The 16,429-nt window shown below is 35.5% G+C and overlaps 1 protein-coding gene across 17 annotated transcripts in view; it reads left to right on the plus strand.

Annotated features, from left to right (window-relative positions):
- The window catches only part of Dock7 (dedicator of cytokinesis 7), a 205,216-nt gene that overhangs the window by 47,517 nt on the left and 141,270 nt on the right, over window positions 1-16,429 (plus strand). For all 17 annotated transcript variants that reach the window (XR_011368959.1, XR_011368960.1, XR_011368961.1 and 14 more), the window contains 2 exons: window positions 2,050-2,143; window positions 3,580-3,742. Coding sequence is in view for 6 of the 17 variants with exons in the window: in XM_070008950.1 (XP_069865051.1) it covers window positions 2,050-2,143; window positions 3,580-3,742 (257 nt within the window). In the remaining 11 variants the exon portion in view is untranslated. The remainder of the gene's footprint in view (window positions 1-2,049; window positions 2,144-3,579; window positions 3,743-16,429) is intronic.

Consider the following 16,429-nt stretch of genomic DNA (forward strand, 5'->3'; position numbering starts at 1 on the left):
AGGAATTCTGGAGAAATGTTTGTACATAAGTTTTCGTTAGTTTTAGAAGAGTAGTAATTGCATTGTACAGAGCATAAGTCTGATTTCAAGAACTTTTTAAAAACAACTTCAAGAATAAAAATATAAGGAACAACAAAAGTAAAAACTAAGAGAATAGGAAATAATTTATATTGTATCTATTGAGCTTCTTTTGCTCAAGGCTAGCCCTCTATCACTTGAGCCATATATATAGTATATAAAAAATACGTGTGTGTGTGTGTGTGTGTGTGTGTGTGTGTGTGTGTGTGTACACATATATGGGCTTGGAGGTATTCTTTAGCATTAAGGATCCTTCTGGCAATCACAAAATCTTAAATTCAAACCTCAGTAGTTTCAAAAAATATTTTTCTTAGCTATAAGCATGTAATATTTTATAAGCATTTTATAATAGGAAATTATATATCACACAAACACAAATTAAGTTAAAAGCAGAGATTATGATTTTTATCTGAGTAGAATTCAAGAATCAACTTTCCTCAAATGAGACATAGAAAACATCCCTCTAAGCCTGTCATGAGTGGTTCATACCTGTAATCCTATCTACTCAGGAGACTGAGATCTGAGGATCAAGGTTCGAAGTCAGCCCTGGCATGAAAGTCTATGAGACTCTCATCTCCAGTTAACTACCAGTTAACTAGACGTGGCATTCTGGCTTAAAGAGCACTAGTCTTGAGCGAAAAAGCTCAGGGACAGAGCCCAGTTCAAGCCCCATGACCTACCAAAAAAACAAAACAAACAAAAAAACACAGCCTTCTAGTTTATGAGATTACTATCCACAACTGGGATGATATAGTAATGCTGATGTAGGGATTTGTAATACGGATTTTTAAAACAAGAGCAAGCCTATACTGGCATCTTAAAGGTATTCTGTACAGTGATAAGTAGGTAAGTTATGTGTTGTCTCAGGAGTATTCAACAATAGACAAGCAGTGCAGTGGAGGGAGTGACAACTAGACCAATATAGTAAACTAGGCTCATTCATGTGTTCAGGGGTTGGCTGGAATAAACTGATCTATAAGACTTCTGGGAAAACTGAATTATCTCTTATCTTTGCTCGTGGCAGAAATTTAAGAGTGAAGATAGTCTAGACTGTGCAAATTCTTTCTAAATCTGTTTGTATTGTGTTTGCATATTGGCCAGTCAATAGACACATGACTTAGTTTAGGAGAGACAATTATATCCCATCCTGTCCAGCAAAAGACATGGAAACAGATAGGACCTAAAGCAGGGGAGCCAGTAATACAATTTACAAAGTTAAGTAAATAGTAATTAAGTTGACAGGTAATCTGAGTATATTATGAATAAAGACTAAAGATCTCTATTCTGTACTCAAGTGAGTATACTTATTACAGTGGCTGTGCGTTTTAAATTGTAACAATATTAACATTAAGTAGAATGCACAGTGACTGCATTTTAAATTGTAACAATATTAATATTAAGTAGAATGCACAGTGACTGCATTTTAAATTGTAACAATATTAACATTAAGTAGAATGCACAGTGACTGCATTTTAAATTGTAACAATATTAACATTAAGTAGAATTTTTAGCAACAGTATTTTTGTTATTTCTCCTTGTAAAAATATGTAGGTTTCACATTGAAAAAATTTGGTGATATAAAGTTGGAAAGACATGTATGAGTCAAAGAAAAACAAATTTATAAAATTTGTTAAATATTTTTATATTAGTTTGCTTTTTGGTTAGGTTTTATATTTTTTTCCTTTTCCTATTTCTCTCTAACTTATATTAGTTTTCTATATTTTATGGTGTTCTATAACATTTTATAGGCATAGGTAATAAGCCATAAGTGACATAAGAAAAGTATCATAAATCTTAGTAAAATTTGAAAACACTAGAGAAATAAGTCAAGAAATAACTAAATTTATAGTTCTAGTTTTCATTTTGACTGCATTGTAGATAGAAATTCTTTCTTATTAGCAAACAATGTAAATTTATTTCCTATCTGCTACTTGTTTTTTTAAATACTTTTTTCTTGGCTATTGGATTTAGGAAGGAGATCGCTTAAGTGATGAAGATCTGTACAAATTCCTTGCTGATATGAGAAGACCATCATCTGTCTTAAGGCGTCTAAGACCTATTACAGGTATTTTAAATTTTTGTGGTTTGACAGTTTGGACTTAGGATCTCTGATAATTTGAGGTTAGCGCTCTACCACTTGAACCACATCACCACTTCCGGCTTTTTTCTTTTTGTTTATGTGGTGCTGAGGAATCGAACCCAGGGCCTCATGCATGCAAGGCAAGCACTCTACCACTGAGCCATCTCCCAGCCCCTGATAATTTGAGTTCTAAAGTGAGAGTGATGATAGTATTACGATTTAAGATTATTTTTCATAGAAAAAAATGCGTACATGGAAGGTAAATATTCAGAAAGCTGATTCATACTGTAGTTGGAGCAAAATATTTAGAGTAAAATTGTTTTAAAGTGTTATAAATAAAAAAATACAGTGTTTAAACTTGAACTGTTGGCTTGTTCCTATGCTTAATCCCTTTGGGGTTTTTTTCCATTTAATTCTTTGATTGTTTTCATCCAGTCATTAATCCATTTAGAAGGCACTTATTATTTTACATGAACTTGTGGATGTAAAAGTAAGTTTTAAGATTGAGACTTGGTCCTGTAATTTAGAAGTCTAAGATGAGGAAGTAGAGCTGTGGCTCAAGTGGTACAGTTTTGAGCAAAAAAGCTAAGCAAGAGCTTAAGGCCTAGAGTTCAAGGAGTTCAAGTCCTAGTACCAACAGGAAAGAAGAAAAAGGGCGAGGAAGAGGGAAAAGAGGGAAGAAGAGGGTAAAGAAAAGAAGAATGGATAGAGGAGCAGAAGTCTGACATGATAATATAAGATGATAATAATTTTGTTTCTACAGTTTCCAGATTTGCAAAATAGATTCTCAATCTTTCTAAAAATATATTTTATATTATTTTAGATAACTTTCTCTTACTGTGACAAACTACCTAAGAAACATGCACTGAAAAGGCAGAAAGATTTGTTTGGGTTCGTAGTTTCAGAGGCTTCAGTGTATGATTGGTTGGCTTCATTGCTTTTGGGTTAGTGGTGATGCAGAATATCATGGCATGTGGAACAAAGCTGCTTACCTCATGGTTCTCAGTGAGCAAAACTGTGAAAAAGGGGGTCATGTTAATAGTGTCCCTCGTTGAAGGACATGTCTTAATGACCTAACTTCCTCTCACTGGGTCCTGTTGCCTAACAGGTGTGGGAAACATCTACCCTAAGGGCTGTATAAAGGGCCCATGAAACAATTCGATATATGACAAGATAGACATATAATGCTTCTGTTTGACTGCCTGCATTGATCAGTTTTTAGGACTGTGATGATGTTATAAATATCCAAATGGCCCTTGACATCAAAAATGTTCCTCACTTCTGTAAGGTTTTACCACCTTCCAGTGTGGCCATAGGCTTTAATACATGAATCTTTGGCCATTTCACATCCAAGCTATAGTAATCTTTGGGTTTCTATTTATTGTGCTTACATTGATTCTGTAATACATTTTAATATGCAGCACAGCTGAAGATAGATATTTCTCCTGCACCTGAAAATCCCCATTATTGCCTAACCCCGGAGCTGCTTCAAGTGAAGCTTTATCCTGACAGCAGAGTCAGACCTACCAGAGAAATTTTAGAGTTTCCTGCCAAGGATGTTTATGTTCCAAACACTACTTACAGGTAAGAGATTGGAATTTTGGAGAATTTTGAGATAAAATGTGGTATATTCTAATTTTAAGGCAGGGCTAAAATGAAACTTCAAAAATGTTTATATTCTTTATTATTCCATCTCAGTGTACAATTTTATGAATAGCTCTATGTAATAAGATTTTACTGTGAGCCATGTATAATGTTAATTACATACATTTTTAAAAATTAATATGGTAGCTAGCATTTAACTGCTAAGCTGTGTGGTTAAAATGTCTGAATCAATACTTATCCTCAAATGTTTTCTCTTAACACAATCGTAGCTTACATATGAATCAAATTTATGTGCTTATTCTAACAATATCTGTTGAGTATATAATACCTAGAGAATGCTCGGCATTAAACTGTTGGCTAGAACTTTTCAGACAAAATAAACAGTATACACATAATGGATGATGTATCAGTCATCTCTTATGAATGATCTCCCTTCAGTTGTGAATGCTGAGACCATGACTTGAAGTGTTTTATGGGTTACCTAGCTGGGAAGCTCACAGGTAATGTTCTAAAACGGAATTTTGAGTTTCCTCCCATATCCTTCATCCTAATAAATTTCATTACCATTTACCAAGTTATGAGGTAAACCTTTTCAGAATCATAATTGTATTTTAACCTTATTTTATTTGGCCAACAAGTTTTAGAAGCTCTACTTTCAAAATGTATCTCAAAAACCTACGCTAACTTTAAAAAATTCTAGTATAAGTTATTCTATAGAGAAGAACAGTGAAACTAAAACATAATAGAAACACATTTGTCATTTAAAATTTAATAGTTGCTACAGTGGTCCCTTATTTGCTTAAATACCACTTCCTAGAAAGATTTTTCCTCATTGTTCTACTGCTTCCCTCCTTCAGCTCTTTATAGTTCTTTGTATTTATCAATATATAGGGTTATAACATATTATTATATGATAATTTTCTCTTCTATAGGGTTATGACATTATTATATGATAATTTTCTCTTTCTTGAATGTCAACATAATGTAGAGGAAGGACTTCTCTACTTTATTTGCTATTTTTATGTCAGTATCTTGAATAATGTCCAGAAACATAGAAAATGCATCAGACATTTTTATTCAGTGAGTTAAGAAATAGGAAACAGAAAATATACAATAAGTTTTTATTCAATGAGTTAGGAAATAGAAAACTGGGAGAAAATGAGTCTGATCAAGATACAGATTATTCATAAATTGACATTAAAAATGAACCCCTCTTGTATAACTAGTTTGTGCTATTTAAAAACACGGGAAAAACAAATAAGAAGCATAGAGATGTAAGAGAATGAGGCTTCCAGTCACGTAAATATGGCTTTGAATTCTCTTGTCACTGTTTACTGTTCAGATAACTTAAGGAAAATTACTTTATTGACTGCTTAGTGTTCGTATTAATAAAATGTGAGGAGCCAGGCACTGGTGGCTCATATTTGTAATCCTAGCTAGTCAGAAGGCTGAGATCTGAGGAATGTGGTTCAAAGTCAGGAAAATTCATGGGACTCTTTATTTCCACTTAACCACTAGAAAACCGGAAGTTGTGCTCAAAGAGGGAGAGTGCTAGCCTCGAACAGAAGAGCTTAGGGGCAGTGCCCAAGTTCCGAGTTCAAGCCCCACGAACAACATAGATACATACATACATAAAATGTGAGGTAATAGTCCAGGGTTCTCTTGGAAGGGTACCAAGTACAAAACCATCTTATGTAATTACTATATAATGTGAATAAATTACTGGAGTTTTCAATGCAAACAAGAAGATAATAGTGAACAAAAATATGTGTGTCGCTTTAAAAAAAGTAATACAAATTATTTACCTAAAAACTGTAAATGAACACTACTTAAAAGGATATGGAATAGGAACTGATTAAATAATCCAAAAATTTAGAGGTCAACTCTACTTCTGATTGTTGAGGAGTTTCTGTTTGAGCATCTCCAGCTTTTGTTTATCTATCTTGCCTTTTTTAAGATGCAGCAAAAGTATAAATTGAAAACTTTGAGTTCTCTTTTCCTTCATTTTTTCTAGTTATCATTGTTATTTACATTTTTAAATTTTTGAAAGAATTACGTAAGTAACTTAAAGTTGGTGGAGCGAATAAGGCTTAAAATTAAGAATCTTAGCTGGGAACTGGTGGCTCACACCTGTAATCCTAGCTACTGAGGAAGCTGATGATCACAGTTTGAAGCTAGACTGTGCAGGAAAGTCCATGAGACTCCTATCTCCAATTAACTACCAGAAATCCAAAAGTGGCGCTGTGGTTCAAAATGGTAGATCTAGTACTAAGCTTGAAAAAGCTCAGGGACAGCACCCAGGCCTGGAGTTCAAGCACCACAACTGACCGAAAAAAAGAAAGAAAGAAAGAAAGAAAGAATCTTCCTCTACTGCCATCCTTTCCTTACTACTGTACCTGATTTTCAGCATTATTCAGCACTAAGTTTTTGCTTTTCATTTCTAAGCAGTATTCTTATACTATGTCTCAATCCCTTTTCAATTTTAAATAATATCTGTTGATTATTATAGAAGATACAGCTCCTATATCCTTCTTTACAAATAACATACATATTTATCATACTTTCATCTTCCAAATAAAGTGGTATCCCAATTGGAATGAAACATAGCATGTTAACTCCAGTATGAGAGAGTTTTAGAGTATCTTAGTGCCTCTAGTGGACTGTACCTAAACTTCTGATTACAAAGTTGATACTCATTCTAGATATTATCATCAAAAATAATAATCTAGGTAAGAATATTTTTGAAAATTCTCTAAATATATAAGTAGAAACCTTCTTCTCTTATGTGTCAACAATTTTTCCCCAGAGAAAGAAGAAACTGGCTAAGCTCTTTGAGAAAGTCTTAGTTAACACTTTTTAAATATAAGTACTCCTTTATGCCCTAATACTTTTCATCAAAATGAATTGGCTTCAGATTAGAGTTTTGTGTAGCTTATTATTTCTCTTCATAAAGAACTGATAGAAAGTTATTTAACTTATTCATAGACATGATAAATTGTGATGTAGACTATCAAAACCATAAAATTTCTTTCAACAAGATGATTATAGTTATATGCAGTAATATGTATCATTGAATGCTGTTGAACCAAGAAATATTATATTAAGAAAAGAATAAATAACTTTTTAATATAAGGATATCCTTAGTGAATTAAACAAAATTAAATATATGGTAGAGTGCTTGCCTACCATGCATGAAGCCCTGGGTTTGATTCCTCAGTACCACATAAACAGAAAAAGCCAGAAGTGGTACTACAGCTTAAGTGGTAGAGTGCTAGCATTGAGCAAGAAAAAGCTCAAGGACAGTGCCCAGGCCCTGAGTTCAAGCCCCAGGACTGGCAAAAAAAAAAAAAAAATAGAAGAAGAAAGGAAAATACAGAAATTGAATTGTACCTATTCTTTTTGTTGTTGTTGTTGTTTTGTCTGTTGTGGGTCTTGAACTCAGGGCCTGGGTGCTCTTCAGCTCAAGGCTAGTGCTCTATCACTTGAGCCACAGTGCCACTTCCAGTTTTCTGGTGGCTTATTGGAGATAAGATTCTCCTGGACTTTCCTGCCTGGGCTGGCTTTGAACTGTGATCCTCAAATCTCAGCCTCCTGTGTAGCTAGGATTATAGGCATGAGACACTGGCTCCTTGCTCTGTTATTCTTTATTAGCTTTATTCCACTTATTGCTTTAAAAGTTTCTTTTTTAGATAAGATAAACTGATTATAGAGTTATTTGTGCTCCTAAAATCAGTCTCTGAATTATATAAAGAAATTTTTGTTTCATGAAATAGTGTGAATAGATGTATAGTCTATGAAAAATTGGGAGATAGTCTCTTATGACTGGGTTTTTTTTTTTTTTTTTTTTTTTTTTGGTCCAGTCGTGGGGCCTGAACTCTGGGCCTGGGCGCTGTCCCTCAGCTCTTCAGCTCAAGGCTAACGCTCTTACCACTTGAGCCACAGTGCCACTTCCTGCTTTTTTCTTTATGTGGTGCTGAGGAATCGAACCCAGGGCCTCATGCATGCAAGGCAAATGTTCTACCACTGAGCCACCTTCCCAGCCCCTTATAACTGGTTTTTTATAACCATGTAAGAAATTATTTAAAACTGAGATGGACAGATTTTCCTTGTTTTAACATGGTGATAATAAAATTAGCTCTGTCTTTAAAATTTGTGAGGATTCAAAGTGCACGACAGAGATTAAAGAGCCTGGTCTCTATTAAAATGTTCCATGGAAATTAGTGATTGTTGCTATCATTGGTGTTCCTAGCTAGATTACATTGAGCCCTGATTATAAAATTGAGAGAGCTTGGTTTGAAAATCATGAGGGTAGTGTTCTTTTGAAGTGTAAAGAGATCTTAAGAATAATTTTAGAAGGGAAACTAGCCTCCCTAGGTACTTGGGAGGCTGAAATCTGGGGATCTCAGTTCAAAGCCAACCTGGGCAGAAATTAACCACTGGAAAACTGGAAGTAGCGCTGTAGCTCAAAGTGGTAGAGCACTAGCCTTGAGCAAAAAGAGCTCAGGGATAACGCCGAGGCCCAGAGTTCAAGCCCCATGACCACGAAAAAAAAAAAAAGGAAGGGAAGTTGTCAGACTGGGCCACAGCTAGATAGAGTGCTTCTCTGGCTGTACTACATAAGAGAAAGTTCTTTTAAAATGTCGAAGTTGCCAGGCACTATTGGATCACACCCATAATCCTAGCTTCTCTCCAGAGGCTGAGATCCGAGGATTGTGATTTGAAGCCACCCTGGTTAGAAAAGTCCATGAGGCAGAAATGGAGTTGTGCCTTAAGTGGTAAAGTACCCATCTTAAGAAGAAGAAGAAGAGGGCTGGGAAGGTGGCTCAGTGGTGGAGTGCTTGCCTTGCATGTCTAAGGCCCTGGGTTCGATTCCTCAGCACCACATAAACAAAAAGAAAAAAGCTGGAAGTGGTGCTGCAGCTCGGCTGAAGAGCTGAGGGACAGCACCCAGGCCCAGGCCCAGAGTTCAGGCCCCATGACCAGACCCCCCCCCCAAAAAAAAAAAAGAAGAAGAAAAAAAACGCTAAGTGACATTGTGAAGTTCTGGATTCAAGCCCAGTAACAGCACACAAAGAAGTTTGTCAAAGTTAGTATTAGCCCATTTTGCATTATTTCATAGACCTTCAATGTCCATAGGACTTGAAAAGCAATCATGATAGTGCTCATTCTACTGAATACCGTCAAAAAATTGTGGCCTTATAGATAGCTAGTATGTTAAAGAATTTGTAGTTTATTAAAAAATATTTAGCATATCTTTAGAAAATCTTGCTTAGAATAATTTTTATAGAAATAATTTTGAAATGACATAGGATTTGTATGGTAACTTGAACAATTAGCAGCTAGCACCCAAATATCAAGGTTTTCAAACTATTCCATAAATATAGTTAACTGAATTGTTACACTGGATCATGATGATAATCTTGTAGCTCATTTGGATTTGTTTGCCTTTTTCTGGGATGTTTGAGAATCTTAATGTAGACTTATTCTCATAAGTGATGATTATGTTAGTCTACTGTGTGCATTTTTTCCAGTGAATAAAGTTGAAAATAGAAAATAAAGCTGACTGTGATTCCTTTTATGATATATATGCCATTATCTCAGTAACTCTTCAGAGCAGCATGCTGTTCATCCTTGTTTTATTGATGACAAGTTCCAGAGAATTTAAAGTTGTATCTAAAGAAAAAAATAACCTAACCCAAGGAATTTAAGCATTTCCAACCCAAATGACAAACGATACCTTCAATTTATTTTATATATATATATATTTTTTAATTTTTTTTTGTCAGTCATGGGGCTTGAACTCTGGGCCTGAGCCTTGTCCCTCAGCTCTTCAGCTCAAGGCGAGAGCTCTACTACTTGAGCTACAGCGCCACTTCCAGTTTTCTAGTGGTTTATTGGAGATAAGAGTTTCACAGACTTTCCTGCCCAGGCAGGCTTTGAACCATGATCCTCAGATCTCAGCCTCCTGAGTAGCTAGGATTACAGGCGTGAGCCACTGGCACCCAGCTTTTAGTTTATATATATATATTTTTTTTGGGGGGGGCGGGGGGGTCTGGTCATGGGGCCTGAACTCTGGGCCTGGGCGCTGTCCCTCAGCTCTTCAGCTCAAGGCTAGCGCGATACCACTTGAGCCACAGCGCCACTTCCGGCTTTTTTCTTTTTGCTTATGTGGTGCTGAGGAATTGAACCCAGGGCCTCAAGCATGCAAGGCAAGCGCTCTACCACTGAGCCACCTTCCCAGCCCTTAGTTTATATTTTTGTTGGTACTAATGTTTAAACTTTGCTTGGCTTGTTTGCTCAACTTTTTAGTACTGAGGTTTAAACCCAGGCTTTGTCTTTGCTTGGCTTGTGCGCTTAGCTGTTACTTACGCACTTGAACCACTCTCCAACACTGCTTTTTAGCTGGTTATTTGGGATGTGGAATCTAAAGGATTCTGCCATAACTAACATTGAGCTACAATCCTCCAGATCTCAGTTTCTTGAAATCACTTTCCTGAGCTAGTATACAGGGAACCAGTGATGTTAGGCTTTTAACATTTTGGCACAAATTCTTTTGCATTTCAATAAAGTAATTTTATATAAAACTAGTCTCAATTTCAAAATTGGTTTAGTATATATTTCCTTGGAAAATAATGCGTTTACATATAATCGAGAAATTCAAGTATTTTTGATGTAGATTTGTAGAAAATACACTTTGTATTTGGTTTTAATATGATGCTTTTGGTTATGTTTTGCTATCTAATAGAACTCATGATTTTCCTGTCTCTCCCTTATAATCTCATATAGTTAGTCACTTTTTTTTTTTTTTGCCAGCCCTGGAGCTTGAACTCAGGGACTGGGTGCTGACCCTAAGCCTCTCTGTGCTCAAGGCTGGTGTTCTACCACAACTTGCAGCTTCTGAGTAGTTTATTGGCGATAAGAGTCTTACAGACTTCTGCCTGGGCTGGCCTTGAACCATGATCCTCAGATCTCAGCCTCTTGAGTAGCTAGGATTATAGGTGTGAGCCACCAGCGTCCATCTTCAGTCACATTTTTAAATAAGCTAATCCAGAAGTGACCTGATTGTTTCAAATTCCTCATAGGTATAGTTCAGGATAAACAGGTAAGTGGTTGTTTCTAGCAGTCAGGAAAAGAATGACCTATTTCTTATTAAGCCAGACAAGTTTTCTGTCAAATGATTGTTTTATTAAGGAAATACTTATGCTATCACAGATTCATAGAAAAAGTTCCATTACACTTGTTTCATTATGATAAGCAAACAATGAATCTCTTTTTAAACCAGTGTAAAACCCTTTATTCATCTGAAATCATTTGAAAGATATTAGATCTTGTGCAATGTGAATTGTATTCCAAATTGTCACTTATAATAGATCAAGGTACATTTAATTGAGCAAATGCTTGTGCTTTATTGACGTATATTTTTTAATTTTTTTGACATGTGTTTTTTAAAAACATGTATGTCCACATAGCACATGATATTCTTGGCAGGAATTTTAGTTAGATTTGCTCTTTCTCAACAATAGTCTTAGTTGTAATCACCTGTTGAACTTTTGTATGTTTGTTTTTCTATCCTGTGTTTGTTAGAAAGACTATAGTTTGCAGATACTGCTTTATAAAGAATGTAGGAATGAAGAGTGATCCTCAGATCTCAGCCTTCTGAGTAGCTAGGATTACAGGCATGAGCCACAGGCACATGGCTCCTAAACTATTTTCCTCGAGGTTAGCTCTCTACCACTTGAGCTGCAGCTCTACTTTTGGCTTTTTGCTGGTTAATTGGAGATGAGAGTCTCATGGACTTTCTTGCCTGGTCTGGCTTTAAACTTTAATTCTCAGATCTTAATCTCCTGAGTAGCTAGGATTATAGGCATGAGCCATCAACACTTGGCCCCAAATGTGCTTTAATACAAAGCTTAGTTGGCATTATCACTTAATTTATACATCCTTTATATCTAATATATAAGGAGAAGGACCTTAGGAGAATTAATTAGTAACAAATGTATTGTTTCATCTGATTACTAATTTTACCTGCCTTGCAGTATATCATTTCAGTTTTCTTCTATCATTTCAGTTTTTTTCCTGAATACCTAAGATTACAGGTATGAGTCATTGGCTCCTAGCTTATGATTTCTATTAATAAAAAAGTCTTATTTTCTGATATTGCTGTTATGATTTGTTTCTTAAGTTTTTGTTTGTTTGTTTTTATTGGTCATAGGGCCTGAACTCTGGGCCTGGACAGTGTCCCTCAGCTCTTCAGCTCAAGGCTAGTGCTCTACCACTTGAGCCATAGCACCACTTCGGCTTTTTCTGTTTATGTGGTGCTGAGGAATTGAATCCAGGGCCTCATGCATGCAAGGCAAGCACTCTACCACTGAGCCACCTTCCCAGCCCTGTTTCTTACAGTTTTAATTTATTAAAAATGAAGCACCATATTTTTCCACTCAAGTTTATGATTCCTTCCTTTAAGAGAATATTGATCTTTGTTTATTTTAGTGTTCATAGGTGGTTTGTGCTACTTGCTATATACTTCACTATTTTGTTATTCTACCACCCTGACTTTATTCTATCTAATTGGTCTTAGTTGATTTTAACTATAAAAATTCTGTAGCTGAGATCCCTATTTTCTAGCATTTTAACCACCCAGGAATTTTTTTTTTAATGTAAGCTTGTATCTGATGTCTATCTATGGCTTCCAGGAGAAGGAGTAAAGTTCCAGAAACAGGAGCAGACTTTTTGGCTGGTAGTGTTTGGTGGTGGTCAGGGTGCTGTCCCTGTCCCTTTGCTCAAGGCTAGCACTATACCACTTTGAGACGCAGTGCCACTTCCAATTTTCTAGTGGTTAATTGGAGATAAGAATCTCATGGACTTTCCTGCTTGGCCTAGCTTCAAACTATTATCCTCAGATTTCAACCTCCTGAGTAGCTAGGATTACAAGTGAGAGCCACCAGTGCCCATTTCAGGAGCAGACTTTTAACAGAGTATGTTTGTTCACCTATCATGAAAATTAAAATATTTTCAGTTAGGAAACATTTTTAAAGATTATTTACTTAAATATGAAGAGTGATACCCTAGATCCAGGTTTTAGAAGTTACATACCTGTATTTAAAACATTATAGTTCATAAACCATTGGTAGAGAGTCTCATTTGATAATTACATATGTTATGAAGTAGATTTGGCAGGTTATTATCATTATTAGTAATAGTATTACTATTGTATTTTAAATGTGTAAACTTAGTTTTAGTTCCTTATTTGTAAATAGCAATAACTTTACATTTTAAAGGTGTAGTTTATTGATCTTTCAAATAAACCTAATCATTTTAAACTCTAGAAAACCAGCTTTTATGTTTTAGATGGAATCCCTTATTATGTTTTATATTTTTTGAAATGCCATTGAAACCTCACCTAATGAAGGCTTTTGATGAGAGATTGTTAATCCTTATATAACCTTGAACTGCATGTTTCACACCAATTGAGTAACTTTGCCCTCATTGATTGGCACTGAAAATACTTTGGACTTTGCCAGGAGTCGCTTGTTTGATAACTTTCTTTTCAGTTTTCAAAATTCAGTGGTAAATAATCACTCAATAGCACATACACAAATACAATGCTTGTGATGGGGAAACACACAAGAAAATATGGATGCCCTATAATAGGAAGTAGAATATATGATAATATATAATACAGATATGGAGTAATTTTCATAAAGTATGCAATTAATAAATGTTGGTTAATAAAAACATACTTGATTAATGAATGAGTAATTGATTTCTTTGAATTGCATTATTAGAAAGGAACTATATAGGCATGAAAATATGTTGATTGTAGGAAGAAAGTGCATAAATAATTATACTATAATAAGTGATCCTGAAATGAGAAAGAAATGTAAATACTTGCTCTGAGTAATATTTGTGCTGGTTTAGAGTAAACTGTTCATATAGAAATATTCTGTTTACTAAAAACAATTTGATTGACCACCTTTAATGCTTTGGAGTTTTCATAACTTTTCAGAATTGTTATTATGCTATCTATGCCAGTTTACTTTTCTTTCTTTACTAAGTGATTTGAAGGTTGCAGACACCAAGGTTACAACATTTCAGAAGAAGGAGCCTCTATTTCCTAAGATATTTGTTGAAGTAGTAAAACTACCTTCACCTTGAAGTATAAATAGGACATAGCCAATGAGAAAATGGATAAGCATTGTAGACAATCTATCAACTAGAAAAGAACAGAGGGGATATTTAAAAATTTATCATTCTGCCTATAATGGAAGGTTTGTGTTGGGGGAAAACAGTTAAGGGATTACTTGGGATAAGATCGTGAACATCCTTGAATGACTGAAAGGGCTTTAGAGTTTGTTTGCTGGGCCTATGCTGTTGTAATTGGGGTCCACATTTTGTTGACATGATTCATCACTTTTTAGAAAATAAGTTTTTATATGAAGATAAAAGATTTATGGAGAATAAGACAATTCACATACAAATTGAAGATAAATAGAACCCATGAGGGTAAATACAATGTATAAGTGTCACAGAAGGAAAAAGATAAATAAAGATTGTATTAGATCTATGATATTCTTAATAGGGGATCACAATAGCCCAATTGCTAAATGCATAGGACCATATATAATGAAGCATATCAATATGAACTCCAAGAATTGGAAAGAAGAGGTTCTTATTATGTCCTGTTTGCAGTTATTTCTATTTTTTTTCTGTTTTAGTTTTCTGTACCCTTTGTCTTTATCTAAGTTTATCCATGGAAGGGAAAGGGAATCATAGAAACAGGACAATGGATGAACTAATGCAACAATGATACTCATGACACTATGTTGGAAAATGAACTTTATAACTTGGTGGGGAAGGGACTAGGGAGGAGTAAGCAGGAGAAAATGAGGGAGGGGGTAACTGGTAACAGTGTTTAAAAAGAAATGTATTCATTACCTTACTTATGTAGTTGTAGTCCCCCTGTTCATCCCCTCTACAATAAAGATATATATGTGTGTGTGTGTGTGTGTATATGTGTATATATATGTATATGTACTATATATAGTATATATGAATACACATGCTATATATAGCATATATACACATATAACACATATACTGTATAGTATATGTGTATACATACCTATATACACACATATATACATATGTGTATATATCTACATATATATATATTATATTGGTTCACAAATACTAAATTTGAGGGAGAAATGGTATTATGAAGGTAGACTAGTCTAATCCAGGAGACTTTAGTGATATTATGGAAGTGAAATCAAAGTTTCCTAAAAGAACATTGTTATTAATAAGTACTAAAGAGATAAAAGTATATCGAGGGGCTGGGAAGGTGGCTCAGTGGTAGAGTGCTTGCTTCGAATGCATGAGGTCCTGGGTTCAATTCCTCACTATCACATAAGCAGAAAAAGCCAGAAGGGGTGCTGTGGCTCAAGTAGTAGAGTGCTAGCCTTGAGCTGAAGAGCTGAGGGACAGTGCCCAGGCCGAGTTCAGGCCCCACAACCGACAAAAAAAAAAGTATATTGAAAAAATACCATTAGGTTAGACAAATAAGAATTACCAGTGAAACTAAAACACTTCCAGTAAAGTAGTGAGAACAGAGAATGTTAGTATGTGAACCATGAATAAAGTATGTCAGGAGCCAGTGGCTCATGGCTGTAATCCTAGCTACTCAAGAGGCTGAGATCTGAGGATTATGTTTTGATGCCAGCCTGGACAGGAAAGTCTATGAGATTTTTATCTCCAATTACCACTAGAAAACCAGAAGTGGCACTATGGGTCAAAATGGTAGGGCACTAGCCTTCAGTGAAAGAGCTCAGGGACAGCGCCCAGGCTCTGAGTTCAAGCCCCTTGACCTACCAAAAAAAAAAAAGAATAAAGTTTGTATCAGAATTAACTCTTAACCTGAGCTTTATGTGGAGAAAAAAAAAATTAGTACTCCTGAAAGGAACAAAATGAATCATACCCTATGAGAATTTGCAAAAAATACAAAATGAAGGGCCATGGGTATAGCTCAAGTGTTAGAACCTATCCTAGCTGACCAGAGACTCTGATTTCAAACTAGAGAGGGAAGGGATGCAAATGATCAAATGTTTTCTTTTTTTATTTTGAGGAGCAATAAAGGCCATCTTGGCATTTGGCTATAAAAACTCAACATAAAATTGTACAGAACAGGTTATGGTTCTGAAAATTACAGCCTGTATACTTGCCAGTCTGTCGGTTTTTTTCCTTGCAAAAAGTATTTATGTAGGACCCCATAGATCAAACCCCAGTACTGCCAACCCCCCCATAAACACACAAAAACACACACGCGCACGTGCATGCACTCGCGCAAAAAAAACCCCAAAGAACCCAAAGCGATAGTGTGTTCTGTTTCTTTTCCTTTCTTTTCTTTCTTTTGTGTGTGTGTGTGGGGGGGGGGCGCTCATTCACACATATACACACATACTGATACAGGAGCTTGATTTCTCACTCAGTGCTGGCACTATGCCTCTTGAGCCACACCTCCACTTCCAGCTTTTTGTTGAGTAAGTAGAGCTAACATTCTCACAGATTTGCCTGCTTAGGCTGGCTTCAAATGGCAATTCCCAGATCTCAGCCTCCTGAGTAGCTATGATTATAGATAAAAATCACCAGCAGCAAAAGTATTAGAATTAC

Source organism: Dipodomys merriami, unplaced genomic scaffold (genome assembly GCF_024711535.1).
Source record: "Dipodomys merriami isolate MVZ:Mamm:240054 unplaced genomic scaffold, mDipMer1.0.p SCAF_71, whole genome shotgun sequence".
Taxonomy (NCBI): domain Eukaryota; kingdom Metazoa; phylum Chordata; class Mammalia; order Rodentia; family Heteromyidae; genus Dipodomys; species Dipodomys merriami.